At 41.9% G+C, this 26,026-nt stretch overlaps 1 protein-coding gene across 2 annotated transcripts; it reads left to right on the forward strand.

The window, feature by feature from the left end:
• Positions 1-527: 527 nt before the first annotated feature.
• On the forward strand, positions 528-25,070 carry PTGR2 (prostaglandin reductase 2). Of its 2 annotated transcripts, XM_049770457.1 has the most exons (10): positions 528-642; positions 8,018-8,101; positions 8,664-8,782; positions 11,205-11,396; positions 12,863-13,033; positions 15,446-15,655; positions 18,138-18,259; positions 20,205-20,292; positions 22,791-22,830; positions 24,901-25,070. In XM_049770457.1, the coding sequence occupies exons 2-10, from the start codon at positions 8,065-8,067 to the stop codon at positions 24,975-24,977; spliced, it is 1,056 nt and encodes a 351-aa protein (XP_049626414.1). In that variant the 5' UTR covers positions 528-642; positions 8,018-8,064; the 3' UTR covers positions 24,978-25,070. The 2 variants fall into 2 exon arrangements, with proteins under 2 accessions (XP_049626414.1, XP_049626415.1); XM_049770458.1 differs by lacking the exon at positions 11,205-11,396.
• Positions 25,071-26,026: the final 956 nt, after the last annotated feature.

A 26,026-nucleotide genomic window follows, 5' to 3' on the forward strand; every position in this document is an offset into this window, starting at 1 on the left:
GCTTTGCATGCTGCCGACCCCAGACAGACCCGGGTTCGATCTCCAGCATCCCTAATGGTCCCCTGAGCCTGCCAGGAGTAAAATAATAATTTTATAAATAATAAAAGAAATAATTTATAAAGAATAAACAGTAAATTTATAATAAGTAATTTAATAAATGTATAAATTCATAATAAATTAATGATAAATTAATAAATTTATAACAATAATTCCTATGGGACGAGGCACTTTTGGAGCCCACACATAGAGCAAGAACTATAGTAAGTTTTACTAGACATCTTTGACAACTTGTTCATTTCCCCTGGAAGTCCCGCCTCATCCCCGCCATTCATCGACGTAAGGCTCCATGATTGGTCCATTCACCCCAGAACCCCGCCCCCTGGGCGGGACCTGCTAGGGGGCGGAGCCGATGCCTACTCTCGCGCCTGCTTCCTGCTGTCATCTGTCAAAGTTGCATCTCGCGACCCCCGCAGACCCTCAAATCGCGCGAGATTTCGCGGCAGTCTCCTTTGGGTGAGTGGCAGAGGAGGAACGGCCGACTCCGACAAAGCAAAGCCCAGGGAGACTTGGGACCAGGAGCTGCTGGGGACGCGGGCTTTAGGACACTTGGTAGAGGGAGTACTTGAGGAGAAGCAGCCACAGGTTCTTTAAGTTGATTTTTCCCTCCTGGGGGGTTCGGGGTGGGTGGTAGGTAGTCAGCAATTGCAATTAGAAATTGAAATTAAAAAGAAAAAAAAAAGATATTGAAATTAACCCAACTAGAATCATGCTTGTAATCATGGTGCTTAAATAAAGATTTTGCATATTAAAAAATTTAAAACAATAAAACAAATACAGGGAGAAAGGAGATGGGTGGCATTGGTCATGGGAAGGTTGCACTGGTTAAATTATTTTAAAAAATGTATAAAGTAAAAAAAAGAAATTGAAATTAACTTATCTATTAATCTATTGTTTTTGGAGCACCGACCATGTGCCAGGCATAGAGACTGGACCTAACCCATTCATGATAAAGAGAATATTTGATTCCTGACCTCTGAGTGCTTAGGATCAGTGGAGGTAGTTGGGAAATTTAGGGCTGTAGCTGTAGGTTTTTAGGGAACTTTCAATGCATGGTTGGTCATGGGAAGCAGAGAGGACAAAGTTAGATGAATAGGATATTGGGCAGTTATTCTGCATTTGCTTAAGATCAGAAGCACCAAGCAGGGAATTGCATGATGTAGCCAGGGATAGAGTAAGGGTGGAGGAGATCTTGGAGACTTAGACATTTGTGGCAAAGTCCGTGGGTAAATGAGCCTGGAATCCAATTCTCAGGTGGCAGGGTAGCTGGGAGGGGGACATGCCCAGGGAAGAAATTAATTGCAAGGGGAACTGTGTCGTGAATCTGCCTGGATCTCATCCTGCCCTTGAACTTTCCCTTACTTTGGGCTGCAAGGATACCTCGTGATCCAGATAATAGGATACCAGCGTAACTATTAGTTGACCATTGGTCTACTTTTTCTTTTCTTTTTGGGCCACATCCAGCTGTGCTCAGGGCTTACTTCTACTTCTGCCCTAAGGGATCACTCCTGGCAAGGCTTATGGGACTCATATATACTGTGAGGTATCAAACCCAGGTTAGTTGTATGCACTTTATTTGCTATAGTAACACCCGCTCTAGTTTTCTTTTGTTTTCAGTTTTGAGGCCACACTGTGGTGCTCAAAGTCACTTCCAGCGCAATGATCGGATCTTGCTGTGTCAGATATGGAACTTAGGTCCCCCTCATGGGTATGATTTAGCCCTTAGAACTTTCCTTATCCCTGATCCTTCGAAATATTACTTAGCATCAGCTAAGAACTCACCTGATGCTTTTCTAAACAAAGAGTGTTGAGTAAATATCAGTCAGGAAATAAAGACTTGCATCCATCTTCACCCCAATTTGGTGATGGAAAAGCCACATCCCATAGTGCTTAGGGACTATCCCTGACTGCTCAGGAATGACCCCTTATAGGGAACAGACCCAGATCACTTATCCAAGGCAGGCACCTTATACCTTGTACTATCTCTGGCACCTGCTTGATTTTGCTTTTATGACCATTCAAGTTCTTTATATTTCAGATGAGTTGTTTGTTGTGCTATCTGGAGATATTGTGCGATTAACTTTATATTAGTTTATTTCTGTATTTATTTGTTTGGCTTTTGGTTTAGGGTCATACTCAGCACTACTCAGATGTTACTCCTAGCTCTATACTAAGGAATTACTTCTGCTGGACTCAGGGGATCAAATGGGATGCTGGGGATTGAACCCAGGTTGACCACATGCAAGGCAAGCTCTCTACCTTTGTGCTATTGCTCTGGTCCTTTTTTGTTTTTTGACTTTTGCTTTTGAGCCTCATTTGGTGGTACTCAGGATTTCTTCTGGCTCTGTACCCAGAGATCATTCCTGGTGGTCCTGGGGGAACCATAAACTGCAGGAGATTGAACCTAGGTCGGTTCAAGACAAGTGACTGAATCTCTGTCTCTTCAATCCCATATCCTATATTGTAGCATTTGACACTTAAATTTTCTTTTCTGGGCCCGGAGAGATAGCACAGCAGCATTTGCCTTGCAAGCAGCCGATTCAGGACCAAAGGTGGTTGGTTCGAATCCCGGTGTCCCATATGGTCCCCCGTGCCTGCCAGGAGCTATTTCTGAACAGCCAGGAGTAACCCCTGAGCAACGCCGGGTGTGGCCCAAAAACAAAAACAAAAAAAAATTTTTTTTTCTTTTTGTTTTGTTTTTGGGTCACACCCAGCATTGCTCAGAGATTACTCCTAGCTCAGCACTCAGAAATCACTGTTGGCAGGCTTTGGGGAGCACTCAGAAATCACTCTTGGCAGGCTTGGGGGAACCATAAAGAATGCAGGGGATCGAATCCATCCCAGATCAGCAGTGTGCAAAGCAAATGTCCTACTGCTGTGCTTTTGCTTGGGCCCCTTGAGAATGTTCTGATGTAGTAATAAGGAAAAGAACTTTTTTTTTTTTTTGTGGTTTTTGGGTCACACCCGGCAGTGCTCAGGGGTTATTCCTGGCTCCAGGCTCAGAAATTGCTCCTGGCAGGCACGGGGAACCATATGGGACGCCGGGATTCGAACCGATGACCTCCTGCATGAAAGGCAAATGCCTCACCTCCATGCTATCTCTCTGGCCCCAGGAAAAGAACTTTTATGTGGATACTTTTTCTTTTATTATCAGTATTTGGACAGACCTACAGTATACAGATCAAATTTAAAGTCATTAAAAGAGGCAAATAGGAAACTTCATTTGGAAGTAATAAGTTGAATGAAAATCTTAACTATTATGATGTTGCTGTTGATCACTAAAGTGCAGTTATGAATCCAATTGCTTTAGAAATTTCTTTAGAATTTTTAGAATTGCTTTAGAAATTTTTAATTTTAAAAAGCAACATTTGCCTTTTAATTTGTTTTTTTTTTTGTTGTTGTTGTTGTTTTGTTTTGGGGCTTGGAGTAAGTCATGCTCTGGGCTTACTCCTCATTCTGCACTCAGGGATCACTTCTGAGGACTTGGGGAACCAGATGGGATGCCGGAGATTGAATACAGGCAGGCAAGTGTCTTACTCACTGTTTATTTCTCTGACCCTACTTTTTAATTCTCATATCATTCTTACAAGGTGATTCAATAGAAAATGCCCTTTTGAAAGACATAGGGGCTGGATGTGGCTTAGCAGCAGAGTTCATGCTTTGTGTGAGGCCATATGAGGGTCATAGATATGTAACAAAACAAAACAAGGGCAAGGGACAGAGTGTAGTTCAGTAGTAGAGCAGCTGCTTTTCACGTATGAAGTGTGAGTTTGATCATTAGTACTTTCTTCACATGCTGCATGCAATCTTGGCCATTTGTTATCTCTTGTACCACAATGAAGTATGTGATCTCTGGTACATGGCAGTTGTGAGTGGTACAACCACTGAAAGGTACCACAACCAAGTACCTTATGACCACTGGTGAGCACTGTATCCAAACGTGTGAGCACAGCTACCAAATGTTTGGTTCTGCATCATGACAATAACAAAGAGAAAGGAAGGGGTCCTATATCTACATCGATATGTATATAGCTACGGGTATATTTAACCCTACAAGACTTCTTGATACAATAGATTGCATCCAGCATCACGTTTTGTTTGTTTGTTTTCTGATGTTTGGGTCATACACAGCAATGCTTAAGGTTTACTTCTGGCTCTGTCCTCAGAGATCATTCCTGGTGGGCTTGAGGTTAGGGATGGTGTATAGGGGTGCTGGGGATTGAATTTGGGACCACTTCATGCAAGGAAAGCAACCTTTAACAGTACTTGTAGTTTATCACCTTTAGCACACACCCTGTTTTAACATCCAGAGCACAAACCCTGCTTCCCCTAATCCCCTTACCTTGTCTTCCCTAAAATCAGAAGCATATACCCTGTTTTAAACCCCATCTCACATTAATAAATAATTAGTAAATAATTATAATAAATAATAATCTCTGATTAGCTGACACAGAGTCCACACCCTACTCTCCCCTAACATAAATATCCATTTCCCACCTACAATAAACAGAGTAACTTTCCTGAAGTGGCTGGTGGATGCTTCTTTGTGGGTGCTATACTCACCGGAGATCTGACCTCAACTATCTTCACTTATAGTACTATCCCTCCAAGCACCACATTTATAGAATCTTTTTAGTTGAGGGGCAGGGGAGGAGTTTGGCAACACCTGGTAGGACTCAGGGTATTCTTGGCTCTGTACTTAGAAGTCACCTCTCACTGTGCTTGAGTACCATCTGTGGTTATGCGTTCAGAAATCGCTCCAGGCTTGGGAGACCATATGGGACACTGAGGGATCGAACTGCAGTCTGTCCTAGGCTAGCGAGCACAAGGCAGACGCCTTATGCCCTGCGCCACCGCTCTGGCCCCTGTTTTCAGTGTTGTTGATTCTGTGGTTTGGATTTAGCTTTATATTACCAAAGTACTTGGCTTCCATTGACCCCTGCTCCCTCTTGCTTCCCATCTGTCTGTCTCATTGGACCTACTCAATTTTTTTCCTTCTCTGTCTTCCTCCCTGTACTCTGGGGCAAAGAATGGTATCCCTCTCTTCAAACATTGCATTCCGTCATCTGGTTATTTTTTTGTTTGTTTGTTTTTTGTTTGTTTTGTTTTTGGGCCACACCCGTTTGACGCTCAGGGGTTACTCCTGGCTATGTGCTCAGAAATCGCCCCTGGCTTGGTCATCTGGTTATTTTTATGTCATATGTAAGTAAAATCTGCCCTTTTGTTTTTTCTCCCCCTGGTCACCTGGATTCTGTGCTGAGGGATCAATCCCTGCAGGTACTTAGGTTCAAACTTGGGTCAACCATGAGCAAAAAAAGCACCTTACCAGCTGCTCTGTCTCTCCAGCCTCATGCACTCAGTCCTTTGAATTTTCTCTATGGTCCCTAAAAAGAACATTGCTTTTGTTTGAGCTTAATTTTGGGAGGAGAACACCTAGCAGTACTTTGGAGCTACTGCTAACTTTGTGTTTTGGGATCATTCCTGGTGGTACTTGGGGACCATGTGATGTCAGGCCTCCTGTATGCAAAGCATGTAATCCAGCCCATTATATTCTCTCTTTCTGGCCTCGAAATTTTTTTGTGTCTTTTTGGCGGGTGGGTACACCTGATGATGCTCAGGGTTTACTCCTGGCTCTGTGCTCAGAAATTACTTCTGGCAGGCTTGGAACCATATGGGATGACAGGGATCAAACCTGTGTTGGCCATGTGCAAGGTAAATGCCCAACCTGATGTGCTATTTCTTCAGCCCCAGGCCTGGAAAATTTTATTTAGCTACTTAAGAGGTTGAATCTAGGGGCTGGAGAGATAGCACAGTGTTAGGGCATTTGCCTTGCATGCGGCCAACCTGGGAAGGACCCAAGTTCTATTCCTGGCATTCCATATGGTCCCCTGAACCTGCCAGGAGTGATTTCTGAGCACAGATCTAGGAGTAATCCCAGAGCACTGCCAGGTGTGGCCCAACAGTAAAAACAAAACAAAACAAAAAATGAGGTTGAGGGGCTGGAGAGATAGCATGGAGGTAGGGCATTTGCCTTGCATGCAGAAGGATGGTGGTTTGAATCCTGGCAGGTAATCCAGCAGGTAAAATAAAAAACACTATCTGCTTACATGAAATGCAATCACATTTTCAAAACATTTTTTCTTCATCAAAATGGAAATTTCATAGTTTTGTTATAAATGTAACATATTAAAAGCATGATTAAATCTTCACTTTAAAAATAATCTGCATGGGGCCAGAGTGATAGCATAGCGGTAGGGCATTTGCTTTGCACGCTGCCAACCTGGGTTCGATCCCCAGCAACCCATATGGTCCCCCAAGCCTGCCAGGAGTGATTTCAGAGCATAGAATCAGGAGTAAAACTTGAGCACTGCCAGGTGTGACCCAAAGACCAAAAACCAAAAAAAAAAAAGAAAAAAAGAAAAAGAAGTTGAATCTAGAATGTCAGTCAACTTGAATCTCATCTCTTCCACATTGGAAAAGTGCTTGAGCCCTTGAAGGTCTAGAATGATAATATGAATCTCATATGCACACACACAGATAAAATGTGTTTTTATGTAACATATGTTGTTCATAACTGCATGGCACAAGTAATACTAAGGGCTTACTTTATATTTCCTGAGGATAAAATTAACAAGGCAACTTCCCTTGTCACTGAAATTTCATTTTATTTATTTATTGTTTTATATGGGCCATATTCAGAGGTGCTCAGGTCTTACTCCGGCTATATAGGCTCCAGACAGACTTAAGGAATCATATTGGATGTCAGGGAATGAACTCACGTCTGCCATGGTAAAACAGGCACCTTGCCTATCTCTTCTGCCCCTTTTTTATTAAGTCAGTTTATAATTACAGAATAAATAGAACCTTTTTACTTATTTAGCCATTTACAGACTTTTTTATGTGATGATTTCACTGGAGCGTCACTTATGGCAGTTGGGTTGGTCACTCAGTGCTGGAAATTGAAACTGGGCTTTCTGCATGCAAAGACTAGATTCATATGCACTTAGCTAAATGAACTATTCAGTCCCTAAAGTGAAGATTATTTTTGGTGGGTTTTTTTTTGTTTGTTTGTTTTGTTTTGTTTTGGGGCCACACCAGGCAGGACTCAGGGGTTACTTACTCCTGGCTCTGCACTAAGAAATCAATCCTGACAGGCTCAGGGGACCATATGGGTTGCTGGGGATTGAACCCAGGTCTGTCCCGGGTTGGCAGAGTGCAAAGCAAACACCCTACCACTATGCTATCACTGTGGCCCCAAGAAGATTTTTTCCCCTCTTCCTCCCCACCCATGAAGATTATTTTTAAAGTGAAGATTTAATCATGCTTTTAATATGTTACATTTATAACAAAACTATGAAATTTCCATTTTGATGAAGAAAAACTGTTTTGAAAATGTGATTGCATTTCATGTAAGCTGATAGTGTTTTTTATTTTAACTGCTGGATTAATTGGCTAGCCCTGGAGGAGTTTAACATGTTGTTGTAGTCAAACCACGACAGAGCATTTAATGATGATGGCATATGTAAGTGAATACTCTTGAATTAAATGAGACCAGAAATCTTTGCTGCCTTCAAATTTTCCAATAAACATTTTTTATTAACCAGAAATTAGATTTAGAGGTCAGAGAGATAGTACAGCTATTAAGGCACTTCCCTTTCACATAGCTGACCTATTCTTTCCCCTCGATACAGCATAAACTCCCCCAATCCTGTCCAGAAGTGATCTCTGAGCACAGAACCAGGAATACACCCAAGCATTGTTGGGTGTGAATCCCTCTCTCTGTAATTAGATTTACTCTTTCTTCATATATTTGTTTCAAGGTCATTTTCTAATAGGCTACTATCATTTTTGGACCTTAAGTATGATTTTTTTTCCTTTCCTTGTTCAGTTGCAAATGTTCTGCTTTAAACTTTTTTATGTGCTTTTATATCTTACTGTCTTAAATCTTTTCTATTTATAGGACTTGTTTCATACAAATCTCTCTGAGACAAGTGAGAAAACAAGGTGATGATTGTACAAAGAGTGGTATTAAATTCCCGTCCTGGTATGTATTTGTTCATGATAAATGAATATCTCCGGTTTTCGATAATTTTTAGTACAAATGAAGGAACAAAAAGTAATATGAAGTTAGTGTGGTAAATTAAAGTAGGAAGATACTAATTGAGATAGTAGAATATGTTCTTGGGGGGTATACTCAGAATTCAGGTTTACTCCTGAGTTTGTGCTTAGAGATCACTCCTGGCAGTGCTTGGGCACCATATGTGCTGGATCCAAATGGGGATGGATGCATGCAAGGCATGTGTCTTAACCCTTGTACTATTTGTCCAGCCTCTAGAGTATCTTTTGAAAGAAAGATAAGTAATTGTTAGGAAAGTGATTTTTTTTTTTTTTGGTTTTTCGGGCCACACCCATTTGATGCTCAGGGGTTATTCCTGACTAAGCGCTCAGAAATTGCTCCTGGCTTGGGGGACCATATGGGACGCCAGGGGATCGAACCACGGTCTTTCCTTGTCTAGCACTTGCAAGGCAGACACCTTACCTCTAGTGCCACCTCGCCGGCACTGAAAGTGATTTTTTTAATTTTATATTTTTGTTTACTATTTTAGGAAAAAATGGCAATCCAGTTGCTGAAAATTTTAGAATGGAAGAAGCAAATTTACCTGATAATATCAAGGAAGGTCAAGTGAAAGCTAAAACTCTTTATCTTTCTGTGGATCCTTATATGGTAAGAATTAGGATTTTGTGACAGTGAAAAATAATTTTATTTTTATTAGTTTTTATGTTGCAAATTAGTTTTGCTGTGCATACCTAATGATAAGTGTTTGAGCTTTATGTCTTATGCCTGTGAATGATATATTTTTTTGTTTTCACTCACTAGAGTTGAGGAATGGAGTTGATAAATACTTTTGTAATTGTAGTATGCATGTTTAATTAATCTCTTCCAAATGTCTAGATCAGTATTTCTCAACCTTTTTCTAACTGGGCTGGGCCTCCTTCTGAACTCTTTTTTGTTTTGTTTTGGTTTTTTTTGGGCCACACCCATTTGATGCTCAGGGTTTACTCTGGCTAAGCGCTCAGAAATCGCCCCTGGCTTGGGGGGACCATATGGGACACCGGGGGATCCAACCGCGGTCCTTCCTTGGCTAGCGCTTGCAAGGCAGACACCTTACCTCTAGTGCCACCTTACCGGCCCCCCTTCTGAACTCTTTTCTTTCCTGTCACCCTCCTTGTATTGCCTGGTCCCCTAGTCTTGTGCTGAGCATCTATTTATTTGATTTGGGCCCCTTGGCATATCCTGGAGGCAATAGAGAGCCATATGGCCTTCAACTGAGTGCTCAGCACTCCACTTCTTGATGGCCTTGGCCTACTGGAACCCTGCCTTAGTGGGGATGCCCCTTGTCCAACCTGCTGCCTGCTCTGCCATCTCACTTACAGCCTCAGTGTTGTCAGGAACCTCTCAACAGGTGTCATTCCAAGAGCTTCATTCACCGTGCAGGAGAACAAAGTGGGTAGCTTGTGTTTCCTGCCACATCCCTCAGCCACATGTTCCTCATTCACTTACTCTGTAGCTAACCAAGAGGCACATGGTCAGCTATGAGTGTTCACCATCTCTGCCATCTTGAAATATGCTGCTTCTCACCAACCTGGCCTCCCACACATGGACCAGGTGGGACATAGGGAGCATGGAGATATCCGATACCTGCCAGCGAGGAAAATCTATTCTAAACTCTTCCAAGGAGAAGGGAGCCACTGCCCAAACAGTAGAAATAAGAGATCACTCTGGCTTTCCTATATTCTCTCTTTGCCTTTTTGAAACTAGGTATAGTATAAGGCTTTACTCAGTTCAGCTCGCTTCTCTCCTCCCTCAGACTCCTTGAAGGATGGCACAAGGCCTTCAAATTGCTTCACCTATATTGAGTGAGGCCCCAGGAAAGTAGCTAGCTCAACCCACTGGTGCTAAGAAAAAGCCCTGAGGTTCATAACCATCATGGTTCTTGGTCTTTCATGCCACTTCTCACATGGACCACCAAGCAGTGGAAGCGTCTTGAGAATCACAGTCAATTCTCTCCAAGTCATATGCCAGGCTAGTGTGTCTCCATCTACTGCTGAATATCCAGACCTGTGGCCACAGTTGCCAGACCAAGTTCTATCCCAGCTTCACTACTTTAATTCTAATTCATCTGCCTACATGAATATTGCAGAGTGGATGGTCTATCACTTTTAAGGGCTTTGGATCTAACTTGGTTATCACCAAATGGAGATGTAGTTCTGTCCCTGAAGGACATCCAGGCCAGAAAGAGCACTTGGGCTTATTTCCTTTCCTTTCTGCAGCCTTAGACCTACAGACTTCTCCTTTGCAAAGAGATATGATGGAGCTCCAAAGCTGTTTCCAACCATTGCCTTACATGAAGCTGACCTTGGCTCAATCTTCGGCATCCCATATGGTCCGCCAAGCCTGCCAGGAGTGATTTCTGAGTGCAGAGCCAGGAGTAAGCCCTGAATGCTGCTGAGTGTGGCAAAAAAAAAAAAAACAACAAAAAGAAACAAACAAATCAAAACAAAACAAAAACAAAGAAGAAAAAACCTTTTTGTTAAAAACAAAACGTTCACAACTTTCTATAACTATCATCATCATTTCTCTCTCTCTTTCTCTCTCTCTCTTTTTCTTTCTCTCTTTCGTCATACTTGATGATCTGGGAACAACCTTGGCTCTGTACTCACAGATTATTCCAGACAGTGCTCAAGAGGATTTGGGGGAATTGAACCCAGGTCACATGCAAAGCAAATGCCCTACCTGCTGTACTATCTCTGCAGTTCCTCTTTTTTTTTTTTTTTTTTTTTTTTTGGTTTTTGGGCCACACCCGGTGACGCTCAGGGGTTACTCCTGGCTATGCGCTCAGAAGTCGCTCCTGGCTTGGGGGACCATATGGGACGCCGGGGGATCGAACCGCGGTCCGTCTCCTAGGCTAGCGCAGGTAAGGCAGGCACCTTACCTCCAGCGCCACCGCCCGGCCCCAGTTCCTCTTTTCTTTTACTAGTACTTAAAGTCATAACATTACATGGCTTTTTTTTTTTAATTACTGGGTAAGTGAGAAAACTTAGTATTATCTGAAAGATTCATCCTAACTAGTGTTTTCTTTATTCAGCGTTGTAGAATGAATGAAGACACTGGTTCTGATTATATAACACCTTGGCAACTGTCTCAAGTGACTGAGGGAGGAGGTATTGGGATTATAGAAGAAAGCAAACATGGAAATTTTAAGAAAGGAGATTTTGTGACAAGTTTTATGTGGCCCTGGCAAACCAAGGTCATTCTGGATGGAAATGGTCTTGAAAAGGTGAGTTATATAAACTATCTAATTTTTCCTCCTGTCATTCTTTTTTTTTTTTTTGGTTTTTGGGTCACACCCGGCAGTGCTCAGGAGTTACTCCTGGCTGTCTGCTCAGAAATAGCTTCTGGCAGGCACGGGGGACCATATGGGACACCAGGATTCGAACCAACCACCTTTGGTCCTGCTTGCAAGGCAAACGCCGCTGTGCTATCTCTCCAGGCCCCTTCCTTAACTTTTTTTGTGGGGGGATAAAAAGGTCACAAGTGGTAATGCTTGGAACCTACTCTCAGCTCTTGCAGTGTTCAATGGGCCATGCAGTGTTGGGATTGAACTCCAACCTTCTGCACGAAAGCATGCACTCACCCTTTAAACTATTTCTCTGACTCCTGTAATTTTTTACTTTGTAGAGTGGGCAGTTAGCTATATTTGTTATCAGGAAAATAGAAAAGCACACAATTTATTTTATATAACTCTCAAAACGAAGACTCTAGTGATATAATATAGTTATTGGATTACTTCTGAATGATGTTTTGCATATTTCTCAAACTGTTACATGTCTACAGTAAAACACGAGCTATAAGTATCAAAAAGATGTCATACTGAGGTAGGGACCAGAGAGAAAGGACAGTAAGACTGGCATTTACCTTGCATAAGGGTGACCTGGCTCTATCTCCAGCATTTCATATGGTTCCCCGAGCACCACTAGGAGTAATTCCTGAGTGCAGAGTTAGGAGAGTACTCCCTGAGTACCATTGGATGTGACCCCAAAACAAAGACCAAAACAAACAAAAATACCATGATGGAGTACCACAGAAAAGTATTTTCCTATAGTTGTAAAGGCTGGAAGTCTGAGATAGAGGTTCTGAAAATGTGCTTTCAACGGAAGCATTTCTTTCAAGCTTGCAGGAGACTGTCTTCTAGCTGTACTTCCACATGTGCCCTTGGCCTTTCCTTAACATGATCAAGGAAAGAGAGGCTGCAGATGTCTCCTCTTATGGACCCTGGAACAGTTAGGATAGGGCTCCCCACCGATAACTTTCTTTTTGGTTTGGTTCTTTAGTTTTGGGGCCACACCTGGCAATGCTCAGGAGTTACTCCAGGCTCTGTGCTCAGAAATCATTCCTGACTGGCTCAGGGGACCATATAGGATACTGGGATCGAACCTGGGTCCATCCCGGGTTAGCTACATACAGGGCAAACACCCTGCCGCTGTGCTATCATTCTGGCCCCCAATAACTTCATTAAACCTCTGAAGATTCTTCTCCATATTGGTGGGGTGGGGTCTAATTCCAGATTCTATCTATGTTAAAACAGAAACTGCTAGTTCTGAATTTTTTTAATTGTATGCTTTATTTTAGGTAGATCCAAAGATTCTTCTCCATATTGGTGGGTGGGGTCTAATTCCAGATTCTATCTATGTTAAAACAGAAACTGCTAGTTCTGAATTTTTTTAATTGTATGCTTTATTTTAGGTAGATCCAAAGCTTGTAGATGGGCACTTGTCCTACTTTCTGGGAGCTATAGGAATGCCTGGCTTGACTTCCTTGATTGGAATACAGGAAAAGGGTCACATCACTTCTGGATCGAACCAGACCATGGTTGTCAGTGGGGCAGCTGGTGCTTGTGGATCCTTGGCTGGGCAGGTAAACTTTCTGAGAATTATAATTTCCTAAGATAGTAGCTATAACTGAATATCTGGACAAATGTATATAACTTGGCAAGTGAAGTTTAATAAATATGTACCACTATTGTATACATTTATACTAAAAGAAAGTAGCAGTATAACCTATTTAGACTAATACAATATTGAAAATATGGGCTGCTTTGTATCTTGTTATGTATAGAAGTGGTCAATGCTGGAGTATTGCTTAAATTAATATAAAAAAGAGGGGCCAGTGAGGTGGCGCTAGAGGTAAGGTGTCTGCCTTGCAAGTGCTAGCCAAGGAAGGACCGAAGTTCGATCCCCCAGCGTCCCATATGGTCCCCCCAAGCCAGGGGTAATTTCTGAGCGCTTAGCCAGGAGTAACCCTTGAGCATCAAACGGGTGTGGCCCCAAAAACCAAAAACAAACAAACAAAAAGCAGAGTAACTGCTTGGAATTCTATGAATTAAAAAAATAATTTTTATTTAAAAACAGCTTCAGGGGCTGAGACAATAGTACAGTGGGTAGGGCATTTGCTTTACATATGGCTGACCTAGGTTTAATTCCATCATCCCACATGACCCCCCCAAGACTCATCAGAAGTGATCCCTGAGCACAGAGCCACCAGGAGTAAACCCTGAGGTCTGCCAGGTGTGACCCCCAAAATAAAAACAATTTTAGATAAGAAAGTACATACTAGATTCTAGGAATATAGTATTTTGCTAGGATTTTATAAAGTATTTTTAGAATATGATTTTGGTAGTGTGAACTACTGAAATAAAACATTTTATCGTAGTTGTGATTTTAGTTCCTTTATAAAACCTGAATAATAATGAACTTCAAGATAGTGGTATTTGCAATGTGATTATGCTTCTTTATAAAGCCAGCTTTAAATTGTGACACTTAAAATAAACAACCTGGGGCCAGAGCTATAGTACATCAGGTAGGACATTTGCCTTGCATATGACATATCCAAATTTAATTCCTAACACCCCATAGTGTCTCCCAAAGACCTGAGAGCTGAGCCAGAAGTTAATCCTAAACACTGTTGGGTGTGGTCCCCCCAAATTAAAATAATCAAGCTATGAGTGTTTTTCAATATTTGTTTTAAAATTAAAATAAAATGTTTTTGGTTTTTGGGCCACACCTGGTGATGCTCAGGGGTACTCCTGGGTATGTGCTCAGAAATCGCTTCTGGCTTGGCGGATCATATGAGATGCCCGGGATTGAACCCAGGTCAGTTCTGCATCAGCTGTGTGTAAGGCAAATGCCTTATTGCTCCAGCCCCTAATTTTTTTAAATTCCAGGCAATACTTGGCTGTACCCAGGGCTTACTTTTGGTTCCACCAGGGATACCTCCTGGTAGACTCAGAGAATCATATGGGATGTTAGGGATCAAATCCATATTGGCTATATGCAAGGCAATTGCCCTACCTACTGTATTTTATCTTAGGCCCCACTTTTATTTACTTTTATTTATTTGGGGGGGACCACATCCAGTGGCATTGGAGTTGTTCCTGGCTCTGTGCTCAGAAGGAGGCTCCTGACAGTCTTGGGAGGCCATATGGGATTCCAGGGATCAAACCGAGATTGGCTGTGTGCAAGACAAATGCCCAACCCATTGTGCTATAGCATCAGCCCCCATTTTAATTTTTTCCCACATTTATTTATTTAGATTTTGGGACCATACCTGGTGATGATCAGGGGTCACTCCTGGCTATATACTCATAAATTGCTCCTGGCTTTGGGGACCATATGAGATGCTGGGGGATTGAACCGCGGTTCGTCCTAGGTTAGCGCATGCTACTGCTTGCGCCACGCTCTGGTCCCTATTTTCAGTTCTTTTAGTGGGTATTATTTTTTCTGTTTTGGGGGGTCACACCCCGTAATGCTCAAGGGTGACTCCTGGCTCTGCACTCCAAAATCACTCATGGAAGGCTGCGGGACCATATAGGATGCCAGGGATCAATCTTGTTTGTTTTGTTTTGTTTTGTTTTGTTTTTTTGGGTCACACCCGGCAGCACTCAGGGGTTACTCCTGGCTCTACGCTCAGAAATCACCCCTGGCAGGCTCGGGGGACCATATAGGATGCTGGGATTCGAACTACTGACCTTCTGCATCCAAGGCAAGCGCCTTACCTCCATGCTATCTCTCCGACCCCACCAGGGATCAATCTTAGGTCAGCAACACGAAAGGCAAATATCCTACCCACTGTGCTATTATTGCTCCAGCTCCACCCTAAGCCTTTTAATTTAACCTTAATTGTGATAAACATTTCCCAAAATTTGTAATGACTTTATATTTAAAAAATGTACAAAATGTTTTTGTCCCCCCCTACAAAATTTTTTATTTTTATTTTTATGTTTAAATGTCACAATAGAAAATCATTTAATTTCCAAAACTTCTCCCTTAGATTGGCCATTTGTTGGGCTGTTCCCGAGTGGTGGGGATTTGTGGAACACAAGAGAAGTGCCTCTTTCTGACCTCAGACTTGGGCTTTGATGCTGCAATCAACTATAAGAAAGGGAATGTGGCAGAACAGCTCCGTGAACTCTGCCCCGATGGAGTGGATGTATACTTTGACAATGTTGGTGGTGACATCAGCGATACGGTGATAAGTCAGGTTGTCTGTGAATTTATTTTGTATTTGAATACTACACTTTAGTTGATACATCCCCTTTTTTTTTTTTTTTTTTTTTTTTTTTTTGGTTTTTGGGCCACACCAGGTGACGTTCAGGAGCTCACTCCTGGCTATGCGCTCAGAAATTGCTCCTGGCTTGGAGGACCATATGGGATGCCCAGAGATCAAACTGTGGTCCATCCTAGGTTAGCGTGGCAAATGCCCTACCACTTGCACCACTGCTATGGCTCCTGGATGATACATCCTTTTAGATGATCCTGTGAAAAGAAAAAACACACCGACATTGTAATAATATTTATTGTGAAAAATTGAGGTGGTATCAGTATTGTAATTCAGGGATATAGAACAACTTGCTGTTATATAGTTAGGTTGCAGAATTGCACTGAGTATTCATTACAATTTTCTTTTTACAAGACCTCTTTATCTTTAATCCGTAATTTACTTTGGTTTTTTTGGCCATACCCAGTGGCATTCAGGGGTTACTCCTACATCTGCACTCAGAAATCACTCCTGGCAGGCTTGGGGGACCATATGGGATGCGATTTCAGACATACAATGAATTGGGGTCAACCCCATCACCAGTGTCCAGCATCCTGCACCAATGTTCCCTAAGTGCATCCCATACCACCCCCCTGCTCCCTAGCCTGCCAGTATAACAGGTCCACTTTAAATTTAGGTTGTTAAAGTTTGGGTATCTTGAGTCCACTGTTGTTGCTTTTGGCTTGGATATTTAGGTCTGTCCTTTTTGCGGGGAGGGAGCGCACCCAGCAGCGCTCAGGTTTTACTTTTGACTCTGTGCTGAGAAATCGCTCCTGCAGGCTCAGGGGACCATATGGCATGTCGGGAATTGAACCCAGATCTGTTCCGGGTCAGCTGCATGTAAGACAAAAACCCTACTGCTGTGTTATCACTCTGACCTCCAGTTTTGTCCTTGTTTTAACACTACCGATGCACCTGAGACTGCTTGGTCCTGGCCCCATCCTTTCCTATTTGTTTCTCCTCTTCCACTCAGTTTCTTTCCTTCTTATTGCTATACTCTGGGGCCAAGGGTGTTCAAGACAACTCCCATTTAGACCACTGCATTTCTTCATGCTGTTATTCTAAATATCACATATATAGTGATATCATTTTGTATTTATCCTTCTTCTGGCTTCATTTAACATAATATTTTTCAGTTCCATACATATAGATGCAAATTGCATGATTGCACCATTCCTTACAGCTATGTAGTATTCCATTGTATATATGTATCATATCTTCATGATCTACTCATCTGTAGCTGGACATCTAGGTTGATTCCAAGTCTTGGCTATTGTACTGAGTGCTGCAATGAATAGCTGTGAGCCTACATCCTTTTGGATGTATGTTTTTCTGTCCTGGGGATAAATACCCAAAAGTAGACTTGCTGGGTAGTATGGAAGCTCAATTCTGAGTTTACTGAGCACTTTTCACACTGTTTTCCATAGTGGTTGGACAAGGCAGCAATCCTACCAACAGTAGATGAGTTTCTTTCACACTACATTCCCGCCAACAAAGATAGTTCCCAGTATTTTTGATCTGTGCCATCCTCACTGGCGTAAGATATCTGATAGTTGTTTTGCTTTGAATTTCCCTAATGATAAGTGATGATGAACATTTTTGTTATGTGTCTGTTAGTCATCTGTTGGTCTTCCTCCGAGAAGTATCTATTTCCTCCCCATTTTTTGATGGGGCATTTTGGTTTTATGGAGTTAACCTTTGTGAGTATTTTGTATATCCAAGATATAAAATATTTTTTGGGGGGGCACACCCAGTGACACTCAGGGTTTACTCTTGGCTACGTGCTCAGAAAATTGCTACTGGATTGGGGGACCATACAGGACACCAGGGGATCAAACTGCGGTTCATCCTAGGCTAGTGCTGGCAATGCAGAAGCCTTATCGCTTGCATCACCACTCCAACCCCCCTAGATATAAAATCTTTATCTGATGTGTTGAGTGCAAAAATGTTCTCCCATTCAGATAACTATCTTCTAATTTTATTCTATGTTTCTTTTGCCATACAAAAACTTTTTAGTTTAATATAGTTCCATTTATTCAGGTTGATGCTGAAGCTCTTGCCATTGGCATTCTATCATTGAAGACTTTTTTGAGGTCTAAATCTTGGAGTGTTCTGCCTATGCTTTTTTCCTCAAAGAACTTTATAGGTTTGGGTCTAATCCCAAGGTTTTTAATGCACTTTGAATTGAATTTTATGTAAAGTGTGAGATATGGATCGATCTTCAATTTCTTACACGTGGTTACCCAATTGTGATTAAGCTTAACATACTAGCAGATTTAATAATATGGGTGAATCTTTAAAACAAAATCAATGCATTGGCACTAAATGATTAAATGGTAAAAGAGACTTTCACTGAGGCAGTCATATAATCAATAAACATAGCAAAGGTGTAATCTTATGATACAATTCATTTTTTTCTTATCAGATGACTCAGAACAGCCACATAATCCTGTGTGGTCAAATTTCTCAGTACAATAAAGATGTCCCTTATCCTCCTCCGTTACCCGCTGATATAGAGGCAATCAGGAAAGAAAGAAACATTACAAGGTATGTTGTACTTTTTGGTCTTATAGCCATATTTAAAAGGGGTTAAAAATCATAGATACGGGGCGAAGAGATAGCATGGAGGTAAGGCGTTTACCTTTCATGCAGAAGGTCATCGGTTTGAATCCCGGCGTCCCATATGGTCCCCCGTGCCTGCCAGGAGCAACTTCTGAGCCTGGAGCCAGGAATAACCCCTGAGCACTGCCGGGTGTGACCCAAAAAAACCACAAAAAAAATCATAGATACATGGAACTGAAGATATATAATATACAGAGGATAAGGCGCTTGCCTTGCACACAGCTGACCAAGTTTGATTCCCAGTATCTTATATATCATATATCTATCATATATATATAATTCCTGAGTACCACTAGAAGTGCAGAGGCAGGAGTAAGCCCCAAGCACAGCAAGATATGGCCCAAAAAAGCAAAAAAACTTCATAGAGGGGCAATGGATATGGCTCCAAGAGATGGAGCATATGTCTGGTATGTCAGATTCATCCCAAGCACTATGTGGCCCAGAGCCTTGCCATTAAGTGCTATGTATAACCCTGGTGGTACCCAGCACCACTATAAAATACCACAGCTCTAGTCTGGACACTGAACCCGCTGCATTCTAACACCTCCAGGCTACGTATCCCACTTCCTTCTCAATACCACTGAAGGTGACCCCCATTTAAAAAAAAATTATAAATGGGGCCAGAACAATAGCACAGTGGGTAGGACATTTGCCTTCATGCGCTGACTCAAGTTTGATCACAGCATCCCATATGGTCCCCCGAGCCTGCCAGGTGTGATTTCTTTTTTTTTTTTTTTTGTGGTTTTTGGGTCACACCCGGCAGTGTCAGGGGTTATTTCTGGCTCCAGGCTCAGAAATTGCTCCTGGCAGGCACAGGGGACCATATGGGGCGCCGGGGTTCGAACCGATGACCTTCTGCATGAAAGGCAAGCGCCTTACCTCCATGCTATCTCTCCGGCCCCATCCAGGTGTGATTTCTAAGCACAGAGCTAGGATTAACCCCTGTGCACTGCTGAGTGTGGCCCCCCTAACCAAATATATGTATTTTCAAGTTCTATTTAATGCAAGGAACAACTATAGTTGTGGTAGAGCTCATGCCTTGTGTTTTTGTAGTCCTAAATTCATCACCTAAGACTCCTGAATGGCCCCGATAAACACAGAAATATCAGTCTCTTATTAATATTTTTCAAAAATAGATCTTCAACTCACTGGCTTATGGGGAAAAGGCACTAATTGCTCATGTATCTGAGAAGACTGGGATTAGCACAGACTTAGATTTGGCTGGAGGAGTTTGCATAGTGTTATTACAGTTCAGTTTTCTTCCAGTTTTAGGCTATGATCTCTTCTAAGTTGGCTCTGCCACCTTGCAGCTCTCCTCTTGCATTATTTAGAGGATAACTTATCTCTAGTCGAATGTTTTATCAAGTTAGTGAAACAAATGGAGAATAGTGTTTCCCTTTTGGTTTTTATCACATCTCAAGGTTACTGGCACAGATTAGCATGGTTTAAATCACATGACTTTGGGGAAAGAATTTTAACCACAGAGTAAAACCTAATGGGACTGTACTAGGTAGGCAGAATTAGAAATCTACACCTAAATCTAGAACTTTACCAAAGCTTTATCTTTATTCTTTGTAATTGGGCCCTTGCTTATTTTGGAGTGGGCCATATTCAGCAGTGCTTAGGGGCTTCTCCTTCCTGAGTCTGGTCCTCAATCCTAGTAGTGCTTAGGAGACCATACATGGGAGCAGGGATTGAACTGGAGTTGTCCACGTGCAAAACAAGAGCTTTAACCCCTGTATTAACTCTTCTGCCCTGAGCCTAATATTTGGAGAATTGACAGCTTATTAGAGCTTTGGAAGAATTTGATTTTAATATCTCTTATTCCCTCCACAGTCTCTGATCAGTATCCATTTCTTCTTTACTACAGAGAAAGGTTTCTGGTGTTAAATTATAAAGATAAATTTGAGTCTGGTATTCTACAGCTGAGTCAGTGGTTTAAAGAAGGAAAACTAAAGGTAAAACTTGCTTCTTTTTTTTTTTTTTTAGGCATTTTTGTTTGTTTGTTTTGGAACACACCTAGCAGTGTGCAGGAATTATTCATGGCTTTGTGTTGTGTTTTTTTTTGTTTGTTTGTTTGTTTTGGTTTTTGGGTCACACCTGGCAGTGCTCAGGGGTTATTCCTGGCTCTATACTCAGAAATCCCCTCTGGCAGGCACAGGGGACCATATGGGATGCCGGGATTCGAACCATCGACCTTCTGCAGGAAAGGAAAACGCCTTACCTCCATGTTATCTCTCCGGCCCCGGCTTTGTGTTGTTGACTCGGGGAACCCTATGGGGTAGCAGGGAGCAAACCTAGGTCAGCCACATGCAAGGCAAGCACCCTCCTTGTACTTGTGCACTGGTCCCCAATCTATTATTTATTGATATATTTTAGGCTACTTGATACACTTTTGATTATTTGAACTGACTATTGTAAATATTACTTCATTATAAAAATTCTACTAAATGATAGTGAATATTACAAATCAACTCTCCCAGTTGACTGTAACTTTCTGATTGAGAAACCCTTATTATTCACTTTGTGTGAAATTTTATTGTTTTATTTTCCTTATATGATACTATAAGATAGTTTTACCCAAAACGGTAAGAGTCATTGATTTGTCAAGTATTGATGGAATCCACATGTGTGAGAAGTTGTGCTTTCTCAAAAGTCGCAGGTGTCTCTTCATGCCCATACCAATTTCTTTACTATTACAATTCTGTTTTGACCTTCATATACAATGTGAAATATCTTTTGGTTATTAGTTGAAAGTTAGGAGTTGTAATCTGGGGTTTTGAAACCTTTACTGAAGATAGTCTTTTATGGGGGCATCACACCCGGTGGCGCTCAGGGGTTACTCCTGGCTCTGAGCTTAGAAATCACCCAGGGCAGTCTCAGGGGACCATGTGGGATGCTGGGAATCGAAACACTGTCTGTCCTGGGTTGGTTGTGTGCAAAGCGGCCTGACTAAAGATATTCTAAGATGAGGCTGGAGTAATAGCACAGCGGGTCGGGCATCTGCCTTACATCCAATCAACTGGGTTTGACCTGGCATCCCATATGGCCCTGCCAAGCCTGCCAGGAGTGATTTCTGAACTCAGAGTAACCCCTGAGTGCTGCTGGGCATGACCATAACAAAACAAAACAAAACAAAAAAGATATAACAGTTGGAATGTGGCTGAGAGATCTGGATTCAATAGTCAGCAACACCAAATATTCTTGAAAGACCTGAGAGATAATACATGGTTCAGGAGTATATGATTTTTGTTTTCTCGGGATCTCAGTTTGATTGCCAGCACTGTCCCCCCAGAAATGCCAAGTATAGTCCTGAAGACCCCTAAGCACTATGGGGTGTGACTCTGGTGGTCCAAGATTACAGGACTGAGCATATCTGAGAGTTGAAGTAGGGCCTCCTAATCACTGGGAAATCCAAAATTCAAATGAAGATATTCTTGAGACCTGCAAATAATAAGTAGTTATATGTATGTGTGTATTTATTAACTTGGGGAGGTAGCTATTTTGGGCTACACTCAGCAATACTCAGAGATTGCTTCTGAGTGTATTCAGGGGTCACTTCTGGTGATCAGGAGACCATATCCTGTAGAATGTCTGCCACATGGCCAAATGCCTACACCCTAACTATTTCTTAGACCCCTATTTTTTGTGGTGTTCATTGTTGGAAGGGGGGGCACCCAAGCAGTGTCAGGAAGGCCAACAGCCCAATTCATGATTCTTGGCCAAATGGGCAATTAGTTTAATGCAAGGGGCTGAAGATGCTGTTTGGACGCTGTGGTGTGGGGATATCCAAAGCCACCCCAATGGTGTTGAGGCCTCCAGAAACGCATTAGTAGTGCTTGGGGGCCTCCAGGATTGTCTGAAAATTCTCCTCACCACAGGTGACCATGTGATACTGGGTCTCTAATATGGGTTGGGTGCATGAACCATAACTGCTGTTTATGTAATTTTTTGGGAAGAGGTGTTAGCAACTGAAATTAGACCATAGGAAATAGGAATTTATTTTTAAGTATAAATAGGAAATACTTCTGAACCATCTATATGAAGTGAAAAACACTTGATTTGGACAGATAATGTTAAGTAGGACTGTTGTCTTTTGCAAAAAAAAACAGGAAATAGTAAATAGAAAAATTGAGGTCTACAGATTAGGACCTGGGATCTGGTTAAGCAGAACTCTTGCTTCACCCTCCTGAAACCCTGAGTTCAATCTCTGAATGAGGTTAAAAATAAAATCAGGGGCCAGAACGGTGGCACAAGCAGTAGAGTATTTGCCTTGCACACACTAATCTAGGACAGACTGCAGTTTGATCCCCTGGCATCCCATATGGTCCCCAAAGCCAGGAATGATTTCTGAGTGCATAGCCAGGAGTAACCCCTGAGTATCATTGGGTGTGGCTCCCCATCCAAAAAAATTAAAACCCTAAACTAAATATATCTACTTTTTTTTTTTTTTCAGATAAAAGAGACTACTACAAATGGGTTAGAAAACATGGGAGGTAAGATGAGTGTATATTTATTGTGCACATAATCAAATTTTAAAATTCTACTTATCTGGTGGGGTTTTTTCCCTTTTGTTTTTAAGCCTTTATTTCTTTCCTGTTAAACTCTCCTAGAGACTACCTTTTGTTTTTGTTTTTGTTTTTGGGCCACACCCGGTGCTGCTCAGGGGTTACTCCTGGCTATGCGCTCAGAAATCTCTCCTGGCTTGGGGAACCATATGGGATGCTGGGGGATTGAACCGCAGTCCATCCTAGGTCAGCTTGTGCAAGGCAAATGCCCTACCGCTTGTGCCACCACTATGGCTCCTAGAGACTACCTTTTATATATTCATTTTTGGTTCTTTTTGGGGGGGCACACTCAGCTGTGCTTGATCTCGGTGCCTACTCCTAACTGCATTCAGCAGTGTACATGATCAAACTTGGTTGGCTCTATGCAAGACAAACCCCACCTGCTGTACTGTATTTAAAGTCCTTCCTTAAATACCTTTTTTACTTTTATATTTTGAGTGCTTGTTTTCGGGCCACAGTACTCAAGGATTACTTCTGATGGGCTCAGGGTTCTGGATTAATCTGGGTTAGCTGTATGCTTACCCACTAGACTATTCCTTCCTTAAAGATCTTTTTTTTTTTTTTTTTTTGGTTCACACCCGGCAATGCTCAGGGGTTACTCCTGGCTCTGTGCTCGGAAATCGCTCCTTGCAGGCACGGGAGAACATATGGAATGGCAGTATTCGAACCACTGTCCTTCTGCATGCAAGGCAAATGACCTACCTCCATGCTATCTCTCTGGCCCCTCCTTAAATATCTTAATCAAATTACATGAACATTTAGTTTAGTGGCTTTTAAGAAGAATTGTCTTCATGTTTCAAATAATAAAATGTTTCTTTGATTTTATAATAGCATATTTAAAAAGGAAGAATTGAGAATCTCATTTAGCCTATAGGTAAATTTTGTTTGGTTTTTTTTTTTTTGCTCACATCCAGCAGCAGTGTGGGCTTACCTCTCACCTCTTTATTCTTTACTTGACTCTGAACATAGGGATTGCTTCTGGTGGTGCGGGAGATTGAATCCAAATTGGTAGAGTCTAAGACAGGCACCCTGCCCACTATTCTTTCGCAGGCCCCAGGCATTAAAATTGTTGTTGACATTTTACCTCCATATTTACCTCTAGACTACAGACTCTGTAAGTAATGTACAACTGATGCAGAAACAGTTCAACATCTCTAATTTGAATTTAAAAAAGTTTTGACATGAAAAAAGATTTTATTCAAAGTTACTGAGGAGGGGAGGGAAAGGATAAAAGAGATAACAAGTTCAAGGGAGATTTTGGGCTTTGCCAAAGGCAGAGAGAGAGCCCTGGTACACATCCAAGAGTTAAAGTATGAAAATAACATATCAAGTGGGGGATATGCAGGCCATATGTGTGTAGACAATGGTGCCTACCATTGGCTGCATGGGCTGGCCATACACATGTACTGTAAAACCCTTTTTGGGGGGCCATACCCAGCGATGCAGAGGGGTTACTCTTGGTGCTCAGAAATAGCCCCTGGTTTGGGGGACCAATTTGAGACTCTGGGGGATCGAACCACCTTCCATCCTGGATCAGCTGCATGCAGGGCAGATGCCCTACCTACCGCTCATGCCACTGCCCTGTAAAAGTATTTTTTTAACAATTTTATTAGGTTAGTTTGTCCTTTTTTGTTTTGTTTTGTTTTGTTTGTTTTTGGGTCACACCCCGCAGAGCTTAGGGGTTACTCTTGGCTCGTGTTCAGAAATTGCTCCTGGCAGGCACGGGGGACCATATGGGATGCTGGGATTCGAATCAATGTCAGTCCTTGGCTGTTTGCAACACAAAACGCTCTATCACTGTGCTATCTCTCTGGCCTTGCCCTATGTTTTCCTTGAGAGTTTTTTACTTGAGACAAATTCCCTAGTATATTCATTATTAAATTATCATTAAAATTATTTAAATTCATTATAAACTAATGACATGTGTGTGCCCTATGGATAAACATGTTTGAAAGCAATATTTGTATTTTCAGATAACCGAATTGTTTGTTTTTTCAGCTGCTTTCCAGTCGATGATGACAGGAGGTAACACAGGAAAGCAGATCGTCTGCATTTCAGAAGACACCTCTCTATAATTCCTGCCAATGTTTCACCAAGAAAATACACTTATTTCTTCCCATTCTGTGGAATCATTTTCAAGATACATTAAAAAATCCTTAGAATACTTAGCATACTTTTTCTTTGGTTTGTTTTTGGCCACACCTGGAGGTGCTAAGGGCTTACTCTTGGCTTTGCACTCAGAACTTATTTCTGGTGGGCTCAGAGGACCATACAAGATTCTGAGGAACAAATCCAGGTTGGTTTCAAGCAAGGCAAATGCCCTATTCACTGTACTATCCACTGTACCAGTCCCCAGTTGTTGTTTTTTAATGTGACTATAGGTGAATTTGGGGGATTTTGTTTTGGAGCAACATCAGGTAGTTCTTACAAGCCCATGCACAGCACATTAAGCTCTTGCTCTGGCCCAGGTGATTTTCTCTTCATTATGTAATTCTTTTCCCATAAATGTCTCAATATTTATCAATTTTACTTAGAACATGTGTTACTTAGAATAATAAGTCAATCAGATTAGTTTTTACTAAAATTATATATATTTTTATTAGATATTCCTAAATCACTATAGATCTGATAAAACTGTAAATGCATTATACAAAAGATACTTAAACAATTTTCTTTAAAATATAATATTTGTGGGACCAGAGCAGTGGTGCAGCGGTAGGGAATTTGCCTTGCATTCGGCTGACCTAGGACAGACCGTAGTTTGATCCCCTGGCATCCCCCAAGCCAGGAACAATTTCTTAATGTATAGCCAGGAGTAACTCCTGAGCGTCACCAGGTGTGGCCCCAAAACAACAACATCATATTTGTGCTGGGAGTGGAGTGATGGTACGAAACTTGTTTGCAGCTTCAGCAGCCAAAACCACACTCTAATCCCCATTACCACATATGGTCCTCTGAGCACTGCCAGGGGGTATTTATGAGCACAGAGCCAAGAATAGCACCTGAGCACCCTGGGTGTGTCCCCAAACCAACAACCAAACAAAATGTACATATAATGTTTGGGACTAGAGAGATAGTACAGGGGGTAAGATACTGGCCAGGCATGTGGCAGACCCTGATTTGA

The sequence above is a fragment of the Suncus etruscus genome, chromosome 3 (genome assembly GCF_024139225.1).
Source record: "Suncus etruscus isolate mSunEtr1 chromosome 3, mSunEtr1.pri.cur, whole genome shotgun sequence".
NCBI lineage: Eukaryota > Metazoa > Chordata > Mammalia > Eulipotyphla > Soricidae > Suncus > Suncus etruscus.

What these genes read in the sequence shown, in the direction of transcription:
- PTGR2 (XM_049770457.1), top strand. Translation starts at nt 8,065, where the DNA reads ATGATTGTACAAAGAGTGGTATTAAATTCCCGTCCTG. An exon ending in GGTATTAAATTCCCGTCCTG is followed by an intron (nt 8,102 to 8,663) that starts GTATGTATTTGT and finishes TTACTATTTTAG; the next exon opens with GAAAAAATGGCAATCCAGTT. An exon ending in GTGGATCCTTGGCTGGGCAG is followed by an intron (nt 13,034 to 15,445) that starts GTAAACTTTCTG and finishes CTTCTCCCTTAG; the next exon opens with ATTGGCCATTTGTTGGGCTG.